Source organism: Poromitra crassiceps (genome assembly GCF_964638095.1).
Source record: "Poromitra crassiceps genome assembly, chromosome: 4".
NCBI lineage: Eukaryota > Metazoa > Chordata > Actinopteri > Beryciformes > Melamphaidae > Poromitra > Poromitra crassiceps.
In genome coordinates, this window is record NC_139626.1 from 48,673,361 (window position 1) to 48,686,299 (window position 12,939).

A 12,939-nucleotide genomic window follows, 5' to 3' on the forward strand; every position below is an offset into this window, starting at 1 on the left:
CTCCAACAGGAACTCCCACAGGTAGGTGGTGTTACCTGGAAGAGACACGCCCATCAACACAACACAAGGCATCAAGAACCAGTTCAAAAATTCTGATTCCAAAGGAACCGAAACTCCAAATGAATTGATAAAGGGATCTGCTTATTGATCACTAAAAAAACGTTATGCAAGACAAACTTGAAATCCAAGTTCCCACCTGAACAAATGAAGTGTGCGGACATGGACCACTAGTGTTAATTTAAAATGGTATACAAAAAAATGATAAACTGTTGATGTTTACAAAAGTTCATAATAAACAACAAGCAATGTTATGAATATGACTTGTGTAGTGTTTCTTTTTCTTTCTGTGAAATAAGCACGTGACCTGCTTTGACCCCGCCCCTCAGAGAATCGGAATTGAGAATCGTTAAAAAGCAGAATGGATAAGGAGAATGGTTACAATCCAAATGTTACCCAAGCCTACCAGCAGGGGCAGAGTTTCAACACACCGTTGCCTTTTCTTGCTCTCTTCTTTATCCCCAGGTCAAAGGAGCCGTTGGATGCAGGCTGGTGTGTCTTGGGTTTACGTCCACCTGGACAAACACAAACACACACACACGCACACGCACACACACACAAACAGTACAACTAGTAAACATTAGGGCAAAATCCTTAAATATATTAAGCTACTATTAGTGGCTAAGGGGATATGGATGGTGTAGGCTACTGGAAGAGCAAAAGAAGGGGAGGCCCTGTAAGACAACAGCCCATCTGAATGGACTGAACAGGAACATGCCAGGCCAACACTGACCTCCTCTCTTCTTCTTGGCGGCAGGTTCACATTCAGGAATGGGGAAGGAGTCTTCTTCCTCTATGGGTCCAGTCTGTAGACCTCCACCACTGTCTCCATCATGACGTACACACATCACATCACATCACAACACACATCATCACGAAGCATGCTAATGATTAAGGGTGAAATGTAACTTTTTTTTAAATGTTTATACAGAGGAAGAAGAAAGGCGAGCAAGCAGGAGAAATTACACCCCCGAAACAGTATTTATTATAAATTACAGCACGTCTACAAGCTCAATGACAGCTAATGCAGGACGTTTGGTTGGTTGATTAAATAAATTGTAGGGGTCGACCGATATGGGTTTTTCAATGGCCAATATTTAGAGTAGGACAATATATAATGCCGATTACTTTTTCCTTTTCTTTCTTGCATTTGATAAAAATACAACGATTTAAATCTAATCGTGAATGAGACAGTATTTGGGTAAAAAAGAAATCATGTAGCGGCAAGTAGTATTTATTCAACCAGATAAAAAGCAACAGAGATAGAAATCTCTTTTACAATGCTGACGTGGCAAAGAAGGCAACAAAAATCACGTCGGCTCAATGTCAGTAGAGGCATGAGGAAGACAATGCTTACAGCATGGAAAACAATTGAAACAGGAAAAAATATATAAGCACATTACAGAAGATATAGCGTTCTAAATGACACATTTTGACAGGAGCAGCTAATGGCGAGGAGTGGACCTCTGGGATCTTATGTTTGAAACTAGACAAAGAAATAAGAGGATACACTTTGATAGAGAATAAAATTCTTATACATCCGCTAAATGTGATAATTAACAGCTTATCTAACCAAATGAATTGAGGCCTTGAGTCCAGGAAGATTTAACATAAAAGTATATTTAATTCCATATATTCTCTGCAATATGTATATTGACAGAGGGCATGAATCTCAATGTACACATTCTGATGTCATACAGAGTCAAATATTCAGCGGCGATGTCACAATTTGACATACGCTTTATACTGTAAAGGAAGAGGAGCAGAGAGGAGGGGGATGAACCTTGGAAATGTGTGTGCGTCCACTTGAGTCTGACAGGGAAACTGTTATCAGTTGTTATTGGACACGATGCACTGCCCAAGGTTTCAGCAAAGAGAAGTCCTCTCCATGGGGCTATGGGTGAGGTGAGATGTCAGTGTGAGTCTATATGTCAGATGTCATGTCATAATGTGTATGTCATGTCATCGTTAACTTATAGCATTAATTATGTGTATGCAATTATAGCTTATTGCTTATTGATTAGGAAATGGCATGGAACTTATAGCATAATTATGTGTATGCAAATAGGCCTATAGCTTATTGATTAATGTGTCAGATGTCATGTTAACTTATATTTTTCTCCAACACACTTTAAGTAGACTCCTTTTTCCAGCCTCAGTCTTCACACTTGGCACCTCAAAACCAAGCCAAGTGCTGGATCTGAGGCTGTAGGAGTTGCATACCTGCATAAACTTGGCGCAGATGTAGGGGGGTAACATGCCTAAGATGGATTTCTACATTCAAATGTGCCAATGCTGCATCCTGGGAAAAGCAAGTGAGAGAAAAACAATCAGAGAATATAAAATACTATGGTGAGCCCTATAAGCTGAGTTAGATATATATCTGAGAGCAGCATGATAAAGTGGGTCAGGTTTGGCCAGGGCAGTGAGGCAAGCAAATCTATAAAGTATCACCGTAATCAAGCTGAGACCAGAAAAGAAGAAAGGTGAACAATACAACACACTTTTACCACAGGTAGCAATTTTTGTGATAGTGATACATAAACACTGGATAACACAACAAAGCACTACACGTACGTACGTATGTACGCACACACACACAAACTCAAATCCAAACCTTTACCACAGACCGAGCAATTCAATTATTTATCTCCGGTGTGGACTATCATGTGTGACTTCAAGTTTCCTTTTCGACCAAAACCTTTACCACAGACTGAACAATTTTAAATTGTTTCTCTCCTGTGTGGACTATCATGTGTGACTTCAAGTTTCCTTTTTGACCAAAATCTTTACCACAGACTGAACAATTAAATGTTTTCTCTCCTGTGTGGACTATCATGTGTTTCTTCAAGGATGCTTTATGACCAAAACCTTTACCACAGACTGAGCAATTAAATTGTTTCTCTCCTGTATGGACTATCATGTGTGTCTTCAAGGATGCTTTATGACCAAAACCTTTACCACAGACTGAGCAATTAAATTGTTTCTCTCTTGTGTGGACTATCATGTGTGACTTCAAGTTTCCTTTTTGACCAAAACCTTTACCACAGACTGAACAATGAAATTTTTTCTCTCCTGTGTGGACTATCATGTGTTTCTTCAAGTCTCCTTTTAGACCAAAACATTTACCACAGACTGAGCAAGTACATTGTTTATCTCTTGTGTGGACTATCATGTGTGTCTTCAAGGATGCTTTCTGACCAAAACCTTTACCACAAACTGAGCAATTCAATTGTTTCTCACCTGTGTGGACTATCATGTGTGTCTTCAAGGATGCTTTATGACCAAAACCTTTACCACAGACTGAGCAATTAAATTGTTTCTCTCCTGTGTGGACTATAATGTGTGACTTCAAGTTTACTTTTTGACCAAAACCTTTACCACAGACTGAACAATTAAATTGTTTCTCTCCTGTGTGGACTATCATGTGTTTCTTCAAGTCTCCTTTTAGACCAAAACATTTACCACAGACTAAGCAAGTAAATTGTTTATCTCCTGTGTGGACTATCATGTGTCTCTTCAAGGATGCTTTCTGACCAAAACTTTTACCACAAACTGAGCAATTAAATTGTTTCTCTCCTGTGTGGACGATCATGTGTGTCTTCAAGTGTCCTTTCTGACCAAAAACTTTACCACAGACGGAGCAATTATTATTTTTCTCTCCTGTATGGACTACCATGTGTGTCTCCAAGTGTGCTTTATTACCAACACTAATACGTTGACTACAAACCGAATGACTCAAGTGTTTCTTCCCAAGAGCTTCACTGTTTCTCTTTGAGTCTAAACCTGACTGAGGTTCACTAGTTTCCATCCATTCTTCATCACCGTCTTCATTCTCAGGTTCAGAAAGGTCTGAAGTCTTGTCATCACTAGCTGGTTGTAAACTACTAGCTGGATCTAAGTTCCTGGCTGGCTCTGATACTCCATAGTCCTCTCCACCATCTTCTGTTTTCCTCGGTTCAGTTGAGCTGCTGGCTAGACCATCTGCCTCTATGTTCTCCGCAGTTTGGCTTTGATTAAGTTGTGAGGACTGAGGTTTCTCCTCAACGTCACTCTTCACAGGGACAGGAGTGAATAGGAACTTGGGGATATGGGCCTCCTCTGGCCCTTGAAGCTGTTCTCCCTCCTGACTCATCCAGAGTTCCTCCTGTTCCTCTTTATTAATGTGTGGGGGCTCTGGCTCCTCCTGAAGCTGCTCTCCCTCCTGACTGATCCAGAGTTCCCCCTGTTCCCTTTTAATGTGTGGGGGCTCTAGGTCCTCCTGCATCTGCCCTCCCTCCTGACTCATCCAGAGTTCCTCCTGTTCCTCTTTATTAATGCGTGGGAGCTCTGGGTCCTCCTGAAGCTGCTCTCCCCGCTGACTGATCCAGAGTTCCTCCTGTTCATCTTTAATATGTGGGGGCTCTGGATTCTCCTGGTCCAGACTGGAGCTCCACTCCTGCTGCTCAGCGGAAACCTCTTCTTTACTGACCAACAGCTGCTGGAGGTCTGGAGGCAAGGCTTCTCTGCGTAACTGCACAGCATCCAGCAATGCTCCTTGTCGGTCCATCAACTCCTTTGAATGAGTAGCTTCCTCCTCATACTCTGCTATCATTCTTTCAAACAGCCCAATTATGTCTTCAACAGCCGCGGTTAGGCGCTGCTTCACCACCCCTCTCAGCTTCTGGACTTTAGACACGTTCATTTTCACGGAGTGAAAACCTTTCCTCCTGAACTATCACTGCCACAATTATCTTCCAATAGCTTCACAGCTAACGTTAGCTTCACGCTACCTCAACCCGAGTTTAGTTTGCCCGAGGCCCATAAGAGAGGCGCTTAGTGGAGGCCGGTTCCATGTTTTATATTCGTGGTTATATCATCCGCACATACGAGTCTTGTGTTTGTAAATATTAAAGTTCTGAAGTACCGGTGGATATAACCGGGAAATAAATGCGCTAGTGCTAACGTGAAGGTTGGTGTTTTATGGCGGCCCAACGGTGCATTACCGCACCCACCCACCAACTGCAGTGCAGTGGAGCGTACGAATCAGCGTGACATCACAACAACAAAGTACTTCCGGGTACCGCTGCAGAAGAAGCCTCTTGTCTTGCTCTCTGGAGTAGCCCTTACATTAAGCTAAGTATATTTCATCATCAAACGTTTGTTAAGCCACAATTAGGTGTCGGCCTATTCTGCAGCCCTATCCCAATTCGCTCGGCATTCGCCTGGGCTCTCTGAGCGCTCTCTGCTTATTTACGACAGTCCCACAAACATACCACCGCCACGCTTTACGGCAGGGAGTTTGATTCACTAGCAAGCCGGAGCCAAACAGCTCGAGACAGCGGCCAAAAGGTACATAATAAAACACTAGGAACAGATTCCGCTTCATTCCGCTTGTATAAAAAGTACTTGTCTCATTCCGTCTAGCAGTATTATTGCCTTTGACAACGTGGCCAGTGCTTTTGATAGTGACTAACCAACCAGCGCTAACGTTGAGGCTAGCCTTTACAGTCAGTAGCTAGCTCTCCTCTCAGCCTTTCACACATACACAATAACGTAACTTACTACTAACCCACTGGACAGTTTACTCTTAGACTGGCTGTTTTGTAGCTAGTTTGTGTCGCATTTGCACACGCCATAACCTGAGCATTAAAATTTCTGAAGTGTGTGTCTTTTGGAGAAATTTAAAGTCAAAATGACATAGCCCCAAAATGACCCTACTACTGTACTTTGTGTATATATGATATAGTAGTAGGGTCATTTTGCCCTACTTCAGTTCTTCTGAAGGAAGAAAGACAGATGAGTCTCGCGTTGAAGCTAGTTCATGTCTGCCCTTGCACAAAATTGAATAATGTCACAGTATTAATATAGCCTAGCATATCAATATCTAATGTTAAATTGTTAGGGCCTATTACAAAAGAAATTAACAAAACTTCCCAGTCTGAATGTCTGAATGTTCGAGTGCAAGTCCAAGTCATTCAGTGCTCAAGTCTGAGTCGAGTCACGAGTTATGAAAATGTGTCCAGGACTCTGAGTCTGACTTGAGTGAATCGGACTCGACTACAACACTTGCCTGTAGATGACATTTTGGTATGGTAGTGTAGGCTCAGCAAGGGGGAACTCCTGGTTTTCGGCACTATCGCTCGAGCTATCGGGCTGGCCCTTTAGCTCGAGTTAAGGGTTAAGCTGGTGCTGTTGCTGTGCAATGTGCATGGTCTGCCAAGCCAGAGGTCCCAAGTTCATAGCCGGCCTGACGCTACAATAGCCATGACTGAATGGTACATTGACACCAGCTCATGGTAACTGTTACAATGTTACAATTTTACTTAGCAGACGCTTTTATCCAAAGCAACGTATATCTGAGCTTTATGCAACACAAGCAATGATCTAATACTGTAGCCTACATTAAATTGGATTGTAGGCGGTGCTGCATACTTTAGGCTCTTTTTAAATACCTAGTCATGTTTCATGAGTGTTTGATATCGTTTTATAGTATATAGTATAGTATATTTTAGTATATAGTATAGTATATTTTATGGAGTATTTCAGCTAGTTTCATTCAAGCAGTATAGTCTGTCGGACAAATAAAGAGGTCACATGGGCTCCTCAAAATGTCAGTGACATTCATTTTTCCACAATTTCTACATATCGTTATCACACCGAAATATCATCTACTACAGACATACTGTATACCTTTTCATAATTTTTTATTTCGAATTTGCCACATTGAGTGGTCCCAACAAGTGAAAAGTTGGGCTTTGGCCCATGGACTATAATAACGTTGTTTTTTGGCCCAGCTCAGGTGATGCGTATTGGACTGCCCAGTGCAGAGACTTTGCACGGCGGATCGCTGAGAGCTTTGATTCTGGTGAGTGTGTGTATTTGCCTTGCATCTGATACACGTGGATGTTCTATGCAGCCTGCAGATCTGACATCTTGAACTCTATGCCGTGCTCACTCCCGCGTGTTTTGTGGCACATCATTGCAGCTGCTTTTTGTCTGGGACTCCGACTCATTGCGTTTTCCACTCTGCTGCCAGACGGTGCTTGGGAGTGTGTTGATGCTCCAGCTGCTGAGGACTGTTGGACTGAGGGCTTTTTCCATGGCTTCTGAGACGTACACATCAGGGACACACTCCGCAGCCTTCGTCACCTGTCCCAATGACACGGTGGCTAAGGAACTGGCCAGGTGACACCACCAGTAACATCCTAACCCTGTTTTTTTTTCTCCGTGTTCAAATGCACTGTTGAATTCCATCAAATTCAAACTGAGTGTTTGTAAAAGCCCATTAAGTAAGCATTATAAATCAAACATTAATCAAAGAAACACATAAACTACACTTATGCAACCTATTTTATTATGATTACCGACATCTTATGATATTCAATATTGATAATATATGTTTCAGAATGAGATACTTGTATCTATGTAGCAATGGAGAGCCAGTGAAAGTCACTTCCTGCCTTTCTCTCGGTACCAGCATTTGAAAAAATATGAAGGGGGTGAACGGTGAGAGATGACACTTTTTTTGATCCCGTTTGAATTGTGCCACGGGGTACACATTTACATTTTTGTCAATTTAAAAGATAACTACGCATGTCCAGAAAGTCGCAGTTTGTGGTAAAACTGTGGCACTATAAGTTATAAATCAGAAAGACTACGCACAACCAGTCGCATAAGCGACGTCTCTCCCACCAGTCCACGTTGTTGATGGTGTGACGAATAATGTGCGACACGCGAGATGTAGTTGATTGACAAAACTAAACTAAACGTTACGTTTCAGTTTTAGAGCAAACTGCGGCTTTCATGGCATGCATAGTTATCTTTTAAATTGACAAAAAATGTACATGTGTCCCCCCTGGCACAATTCAAGCAGGATCAAAAAAGTACTGTCTCTCGCCATTCACCCCCATTCATATGTTTTCAGACGCTGGTACCCGAGAGAAAGGCAGGAAGTGTTCGCTTTGCCTCTCTCTTTGACAGGTTTTCATTGAAATTTCATGATATTTAAATGGAATTTTCTGAAATGTTTTATGGTAAATGGACTGCATTTATATAGCTCTTTTATCCCAAGCACTTTACAATGTGCCTACATTCACCCATTCACACAACGAAGGCGGCCAGCTGCCACGCAGGGTGCTGGCACAGCCATCTGGAGCAATTTGGGGTTCAGTGTCTTGCCCAAGGACACTTCGACATGCGGACTGGAGGAGCCGGGGATCGAACCAGCAACCTTCTGATTAGTGGATGACCTGCTCTACCTCCTGAGCCACAGCCGCCCTAATTCTGTTTCCTGTAGTAGGTTATTTTTTCCATTTGAATTCCATTTCCAAATTCCCATATCATTTTTTTTTAGATTCTTTTAACTTTAGTTTTAGCTTTTTTTTTTCATCTTCATAAATTTATAGTTTGATATTTAATTACCGTATGTTGCCAGTATATCTTTCCTGCACCGTTTATATTACCTTATTACTTTGTTCTGCCAATTGCTGCTGTGACACACACATTTCCCCGTAACTGGCCTCCAGTTCCTCCGCTCAATTGGAATTGATGAGTTCATTCATGAATCGACCCCTGACCCTGAAACACACGTCCACCGTCATGTTGTCACAAACCTGAAGCACACGTACACCTTCTTCATGCTGTCACCTCCTTGTTCTTCTGTCACACAGGGGCATCGTGGAGAAGAAGCTGGCTGCTTGCGTCAACATTATCCCCGCCATCACATCTGTGTAGGTTTGGAGCGTTGGTCAGACAAGCCAAGTTTACTAAAGCAATAAGCCCCAAGAGGCCAAAATCCAGCGATTTTCTCAACAGCTGAAGGCTCGTACACACACTACCCGCCGGTCATCAGTCGTCAGACGCTGTTCCTTTCACACTACACGACTGTCTCAGTCTGTCTCGTAATCAGCAGTCTTTGGGTCGCTGTGGTTTTCGAGATATTTCACCAGGAGAATCCCCGACGAGTCCGGCAGTCTCACACCTGCTTTCTTCTTTCTAAACACACGCTCGCACATTTATGAGGCATTCTGCAAAAATTAGTTCAATGTCAGATTTATTAACTATTATTTCGGGTTTCAATAGATAATCGAATGATCTTAGTAAACATCTAAGATTTGCATAGCTATTTAAATGCTTTAAAACTTTTTTTTTATTCTTTTTTTTTTTTACCAATAGAGTACAGCAGGAATGAGTCCGGAAAACATGGATGCTAACACTTCTGGGGTTCTTCACTGTTTCTGCCTATGGGATTTTTGAATGGGTTTTTGGCGCAATGCTTAAAATAAGGTCTGTGGTGAACGCAAGCGTATTCAAGCGCGAACCTGTGTCCGGCAGGATAATCTTCACACATCGACATCGCGCCAAAAACCCATTCAAAAATCCCATAGGCAGAAACAGTGAAGAACCCGGAAGTCCGGGACTTCCGCGTTGCGACTACAAAAATACGTCATCCCTGCTGGTACTCTATACCAATCCCATAGAATGACATCCTCGGTCAGACCACTTGCCAGCCTGTTGCAGAGAGGAGACCTCACCCTGGCCGTGTCTGAATCACTACGCTCTTCTCTCCCGACACAACCAGATATTTAGCAGGCTAGATATCCGTCGGATCTCTGTGACTGGTCGGTGAGTGCTCGGGGGAGCTCCCCGCTCGCGTCTGTGGACAGTTCACACTTAACAAGCGAGTGCCAATTTGCGAGCGCCGAGCCAACATGATTTGCCTCTGATCACGGGGGGGGGGGGGGGGGGGGGGTTTGTCGCCAAGCTCCAAAACCAGCTCGCCGAGGCCTCGGAGCGCCTAGTGTGAACTAGGCATGACAGTTGTTGAATCTGAGTGCGTAAGTCACAGCCTTGACGAACTCCGCGGTGTAAGTCACAGCCTTGTGGGGTTTATTGCTCTTATATAAAATGGTTACTACATATACCCGGCAAGGTTTCATAAAGTAAACACACAGCAAAAAAAATAATTTTTTTTTTTTTATTGATAATGATTAATTGATCATGAATAATCATTGTTTTGCCAGGCAATGTAGCTGTAGCTGTTTGGCGGAATTGGCGCACACAGCTGTGTGTTTAGTATTTACAGTGGCTTCCAACACGGCTCAGCCAATCAGGATCAAGGACCGTAACTATACGTTTAATAGAGTATCGCAGGGATGACATATTTTTGTAGGCTTACCCAGAAGTCCCTGCGCTGCTGGTTCGTAAGGGGTAAAGGCAATGGGATTTTTGTATGGGAATTTCAGTTAAATGCATGAAATAAGGTCTGTGGTTAACAAAAGTTTATGAAACAGCGAAGTTTGTGTTCAGCAAGATAATCTTCACAAACGAGGACCACTTTTATGACCTTTGAAGCGTGCTTGTTATTGGTGCACGTGGATATGATAAAGAGTTGGGTTGAAATTGGTTTGTTTCAGAAATCTGTTAAGTTTAAGAGAGAACAGACGTTAAACCATAGCTTTGTGTTAAGATGTACAAAACAGACGAGGATGAATTATGTGGGCTCTGTAGTAGCTACTGTGTGCTAATCTGTAGGATCACCGCTAATCTGTAGTGATTCAAACAGGCTTATTAGGAGAGTGTCTTTTATCAGTAGATGACAAACTGTTCTGCCCTGCAAAGCTAAAAGGGGGTAACTCAATTTTTGTCAAAAATGAGTTTTTGTCATTTTTGGAACATTGAAGATCTGCTTTATCATCTGGAAAAATATTTTGAGTCAATTGTGTTGTTTTTTGGAGAGAATAGGGGGTCATATTTACAGTAACTTCCAAAAGCCCTAGAAAAGCCAAGCAAGACTGAGGTAACATCAGTTACGGTTGTTTGGTTTGGTTTGACTGCACTCTGAATGCTCTGCCCTGCAACGCAAAAAGGGGGTAACTCACCAGAATGCTCAGGTTGAGTTGAGGTATGAGTTACATTACTGGGCAGGCCTAATGTCATGATTGTGACATCGGACCAATACCACCCCCACCCACACAGACACCCACACCACCCACATTAACTCCCAAGGTTGCCAGCTCATACGGCATTAACCCCCTAACCCTTATACATTAACCCGCGAGGCACCTCATATGACATTAACCCCCGAGGCACCAGCTCATACCACATTTACCCCCGAGGCTCCAGCTCGTACAACATTAACCCCAGAGACGCCAACTCATATGACATTAACCCCCGAGGCGCCAGCTCATACCACATTAACCCAGATGCGCCAGCTCATACAAATTTAACCCCTGTGGTGCCAGCTCGTACAACATTAACTCCTGAGGCGCCAGCTCATACCACATTAACCCCGAGGCGCCGCTCATATGAAATTAACCCCGGAGGTGCCAGCTCATACGGCATTATCCCCCGAGGTGGCAGCTCATACAACATTAACCGTTGAGGTACCAGCTCGTACAACATTAACCCCAGAGACGCCAACTCATATGACATTAACCCCCGAGGCGCCAGCTCATACGACATTATCCCCCGAGGTACCAGCTCATATGACATTAACCGTTAAGGTACCAGCTCATACAACATTAACCCCCGAGGCGCCGCACATAGGAAATTAACCCCAGAGTTGCCACCTCATATGGCATTAACCCCCGAGGCACCAGCTCATATGACATTAACCACTGAGGGACCAGCTCATACAACATTAACCCCCGAGGCGCCAGCTCATATGACATTAACCCCTGAGGTACCAGCTCATACAACATTAACCTCCGAGGTGCCGCTCATATGAAATTAACCCCAGAGGTGCCAGCTCATACGACATTATCCCCCGAGGTGGCAGCTCATACAACATTAACCCTCGAGGTACCAGCTCATACAACATTAACCTCCGAGGTGCCGCTCATATGAAATTAACCCCAGATGTGCCAGCTCATACGACATCAAACCCCGAAGAGCCAGCTCATACGACATTAACCCCCGAGGCGCCAACACACAGACACACAACGGGCCAACAAGAGTCCCACCAAACTAGGCTTTAAGGATGTGTAGCAGCCTGATAATCTAGTTATATTATATTTATACATAGATTATATTAAGCGTAATTGTGCCATGAACATGAGACTTCATGTCTATGTTATCATTATTATCATATATACTGGTTTTATATAGTGATAAGCAACCAAATGAAGGATCAAATTGAAGTTACTGTCTTTTTGCTTGGCATCACCCCTTATTATTTTGCAGACAATGCAAAGCCAGAGTAAGGTAACTTCCAAATAAGGGTCAAAGGTCAAGTTTGAGCTAAAAAAAAATATGTAGATAAACAACTACATTAAAACAACATATAATTAACACATTTCCAGTTTTCTTCCTACAATACATTTGGCTGGACAACAACAAAACTTTAAAGTCATTTTTCTCAGTTCTACACTCTGGCGAGTTACCCCCTTTTAGCTTTGCAGGGCAGTGTTGTCTTCCTGTCCCTCTCAGATATGAATGGCAGGGGAAGATTGAGGAGGACAGTGAGGTTCTGCTGGTGAGTGTTCTCATTAGTCTATCATCTACGGCTCAATGATATGTGATGCTAGTAAATACAGCTGAATCCTGTTTCTACATGTATAACATATAACTTTTAAATACTACTAGTACTACAGTACAACTATTTAATACTACAATTGCAGGACTAGTAATAACTACTACTATTAATAATAATAATAATTTATTTATTTTATATAGCGCCTTTCTCTTTTTTTTCTATATTTTATTTTAACGTTTTCAATGTAGACAAGAAACAACACATAATGCAACTCATTCCCATTAAAGACAAGAAAAAAAAAACAGTAATAGAAATTAATAGAAGAAAAAATATATATAGCGCTTTTCAACCTTTTCTATTACCACCACTACTGCTATTACAGCTACCACTACTACTACTATTGGTACAAAACTATTTATATTACT

The 12,939-nt window shown here is 42.5% G+C and overlaps 1 protein-coding gene across 3 annotated transcripts in view; it reads left to right on the forward strand.

The window, feature by feature from the left end:
* Positions 1-5,332: 5,332 nt before the first annotated feature.
* LOC310774614 (protein CutA homolog) overlaps positions 5,333-12,939 on the forward strand; it is a 9,740-nt gene continuing 2,133 nt past the window's right edge. The window contains exons 1-5 of one of the 3 annotated variants that reach the window (XM_083634708.1): positions 5,333-5,388; positions 6,834-6,904; positions 7,076-7,224; positions 8,709-8,768; positions 12,469-12,514. In XM_083634708.1, the coding sequence (XP_083490834.1) occupies positions 6,842-6,904; positions 7,076-7,224; positions 8,709-8,768; positions 12,469-12,514 (318 nt within the window). In that variant the 5' untranslated portion in view covers positions 5,333-5,388; positions 6,834-6,841. Of the gene's footprint in view, positions 5,389-6,833; positions 6,905-7,024; positions 7,225-8,708; positions 8,769-12,468; positions 12,515-12,939 lie in introns of all 3 variants that reach the window. The other 2 variants (XM_083634709.1, XM_083634707.1) reach the window with 2 other exon arrangements.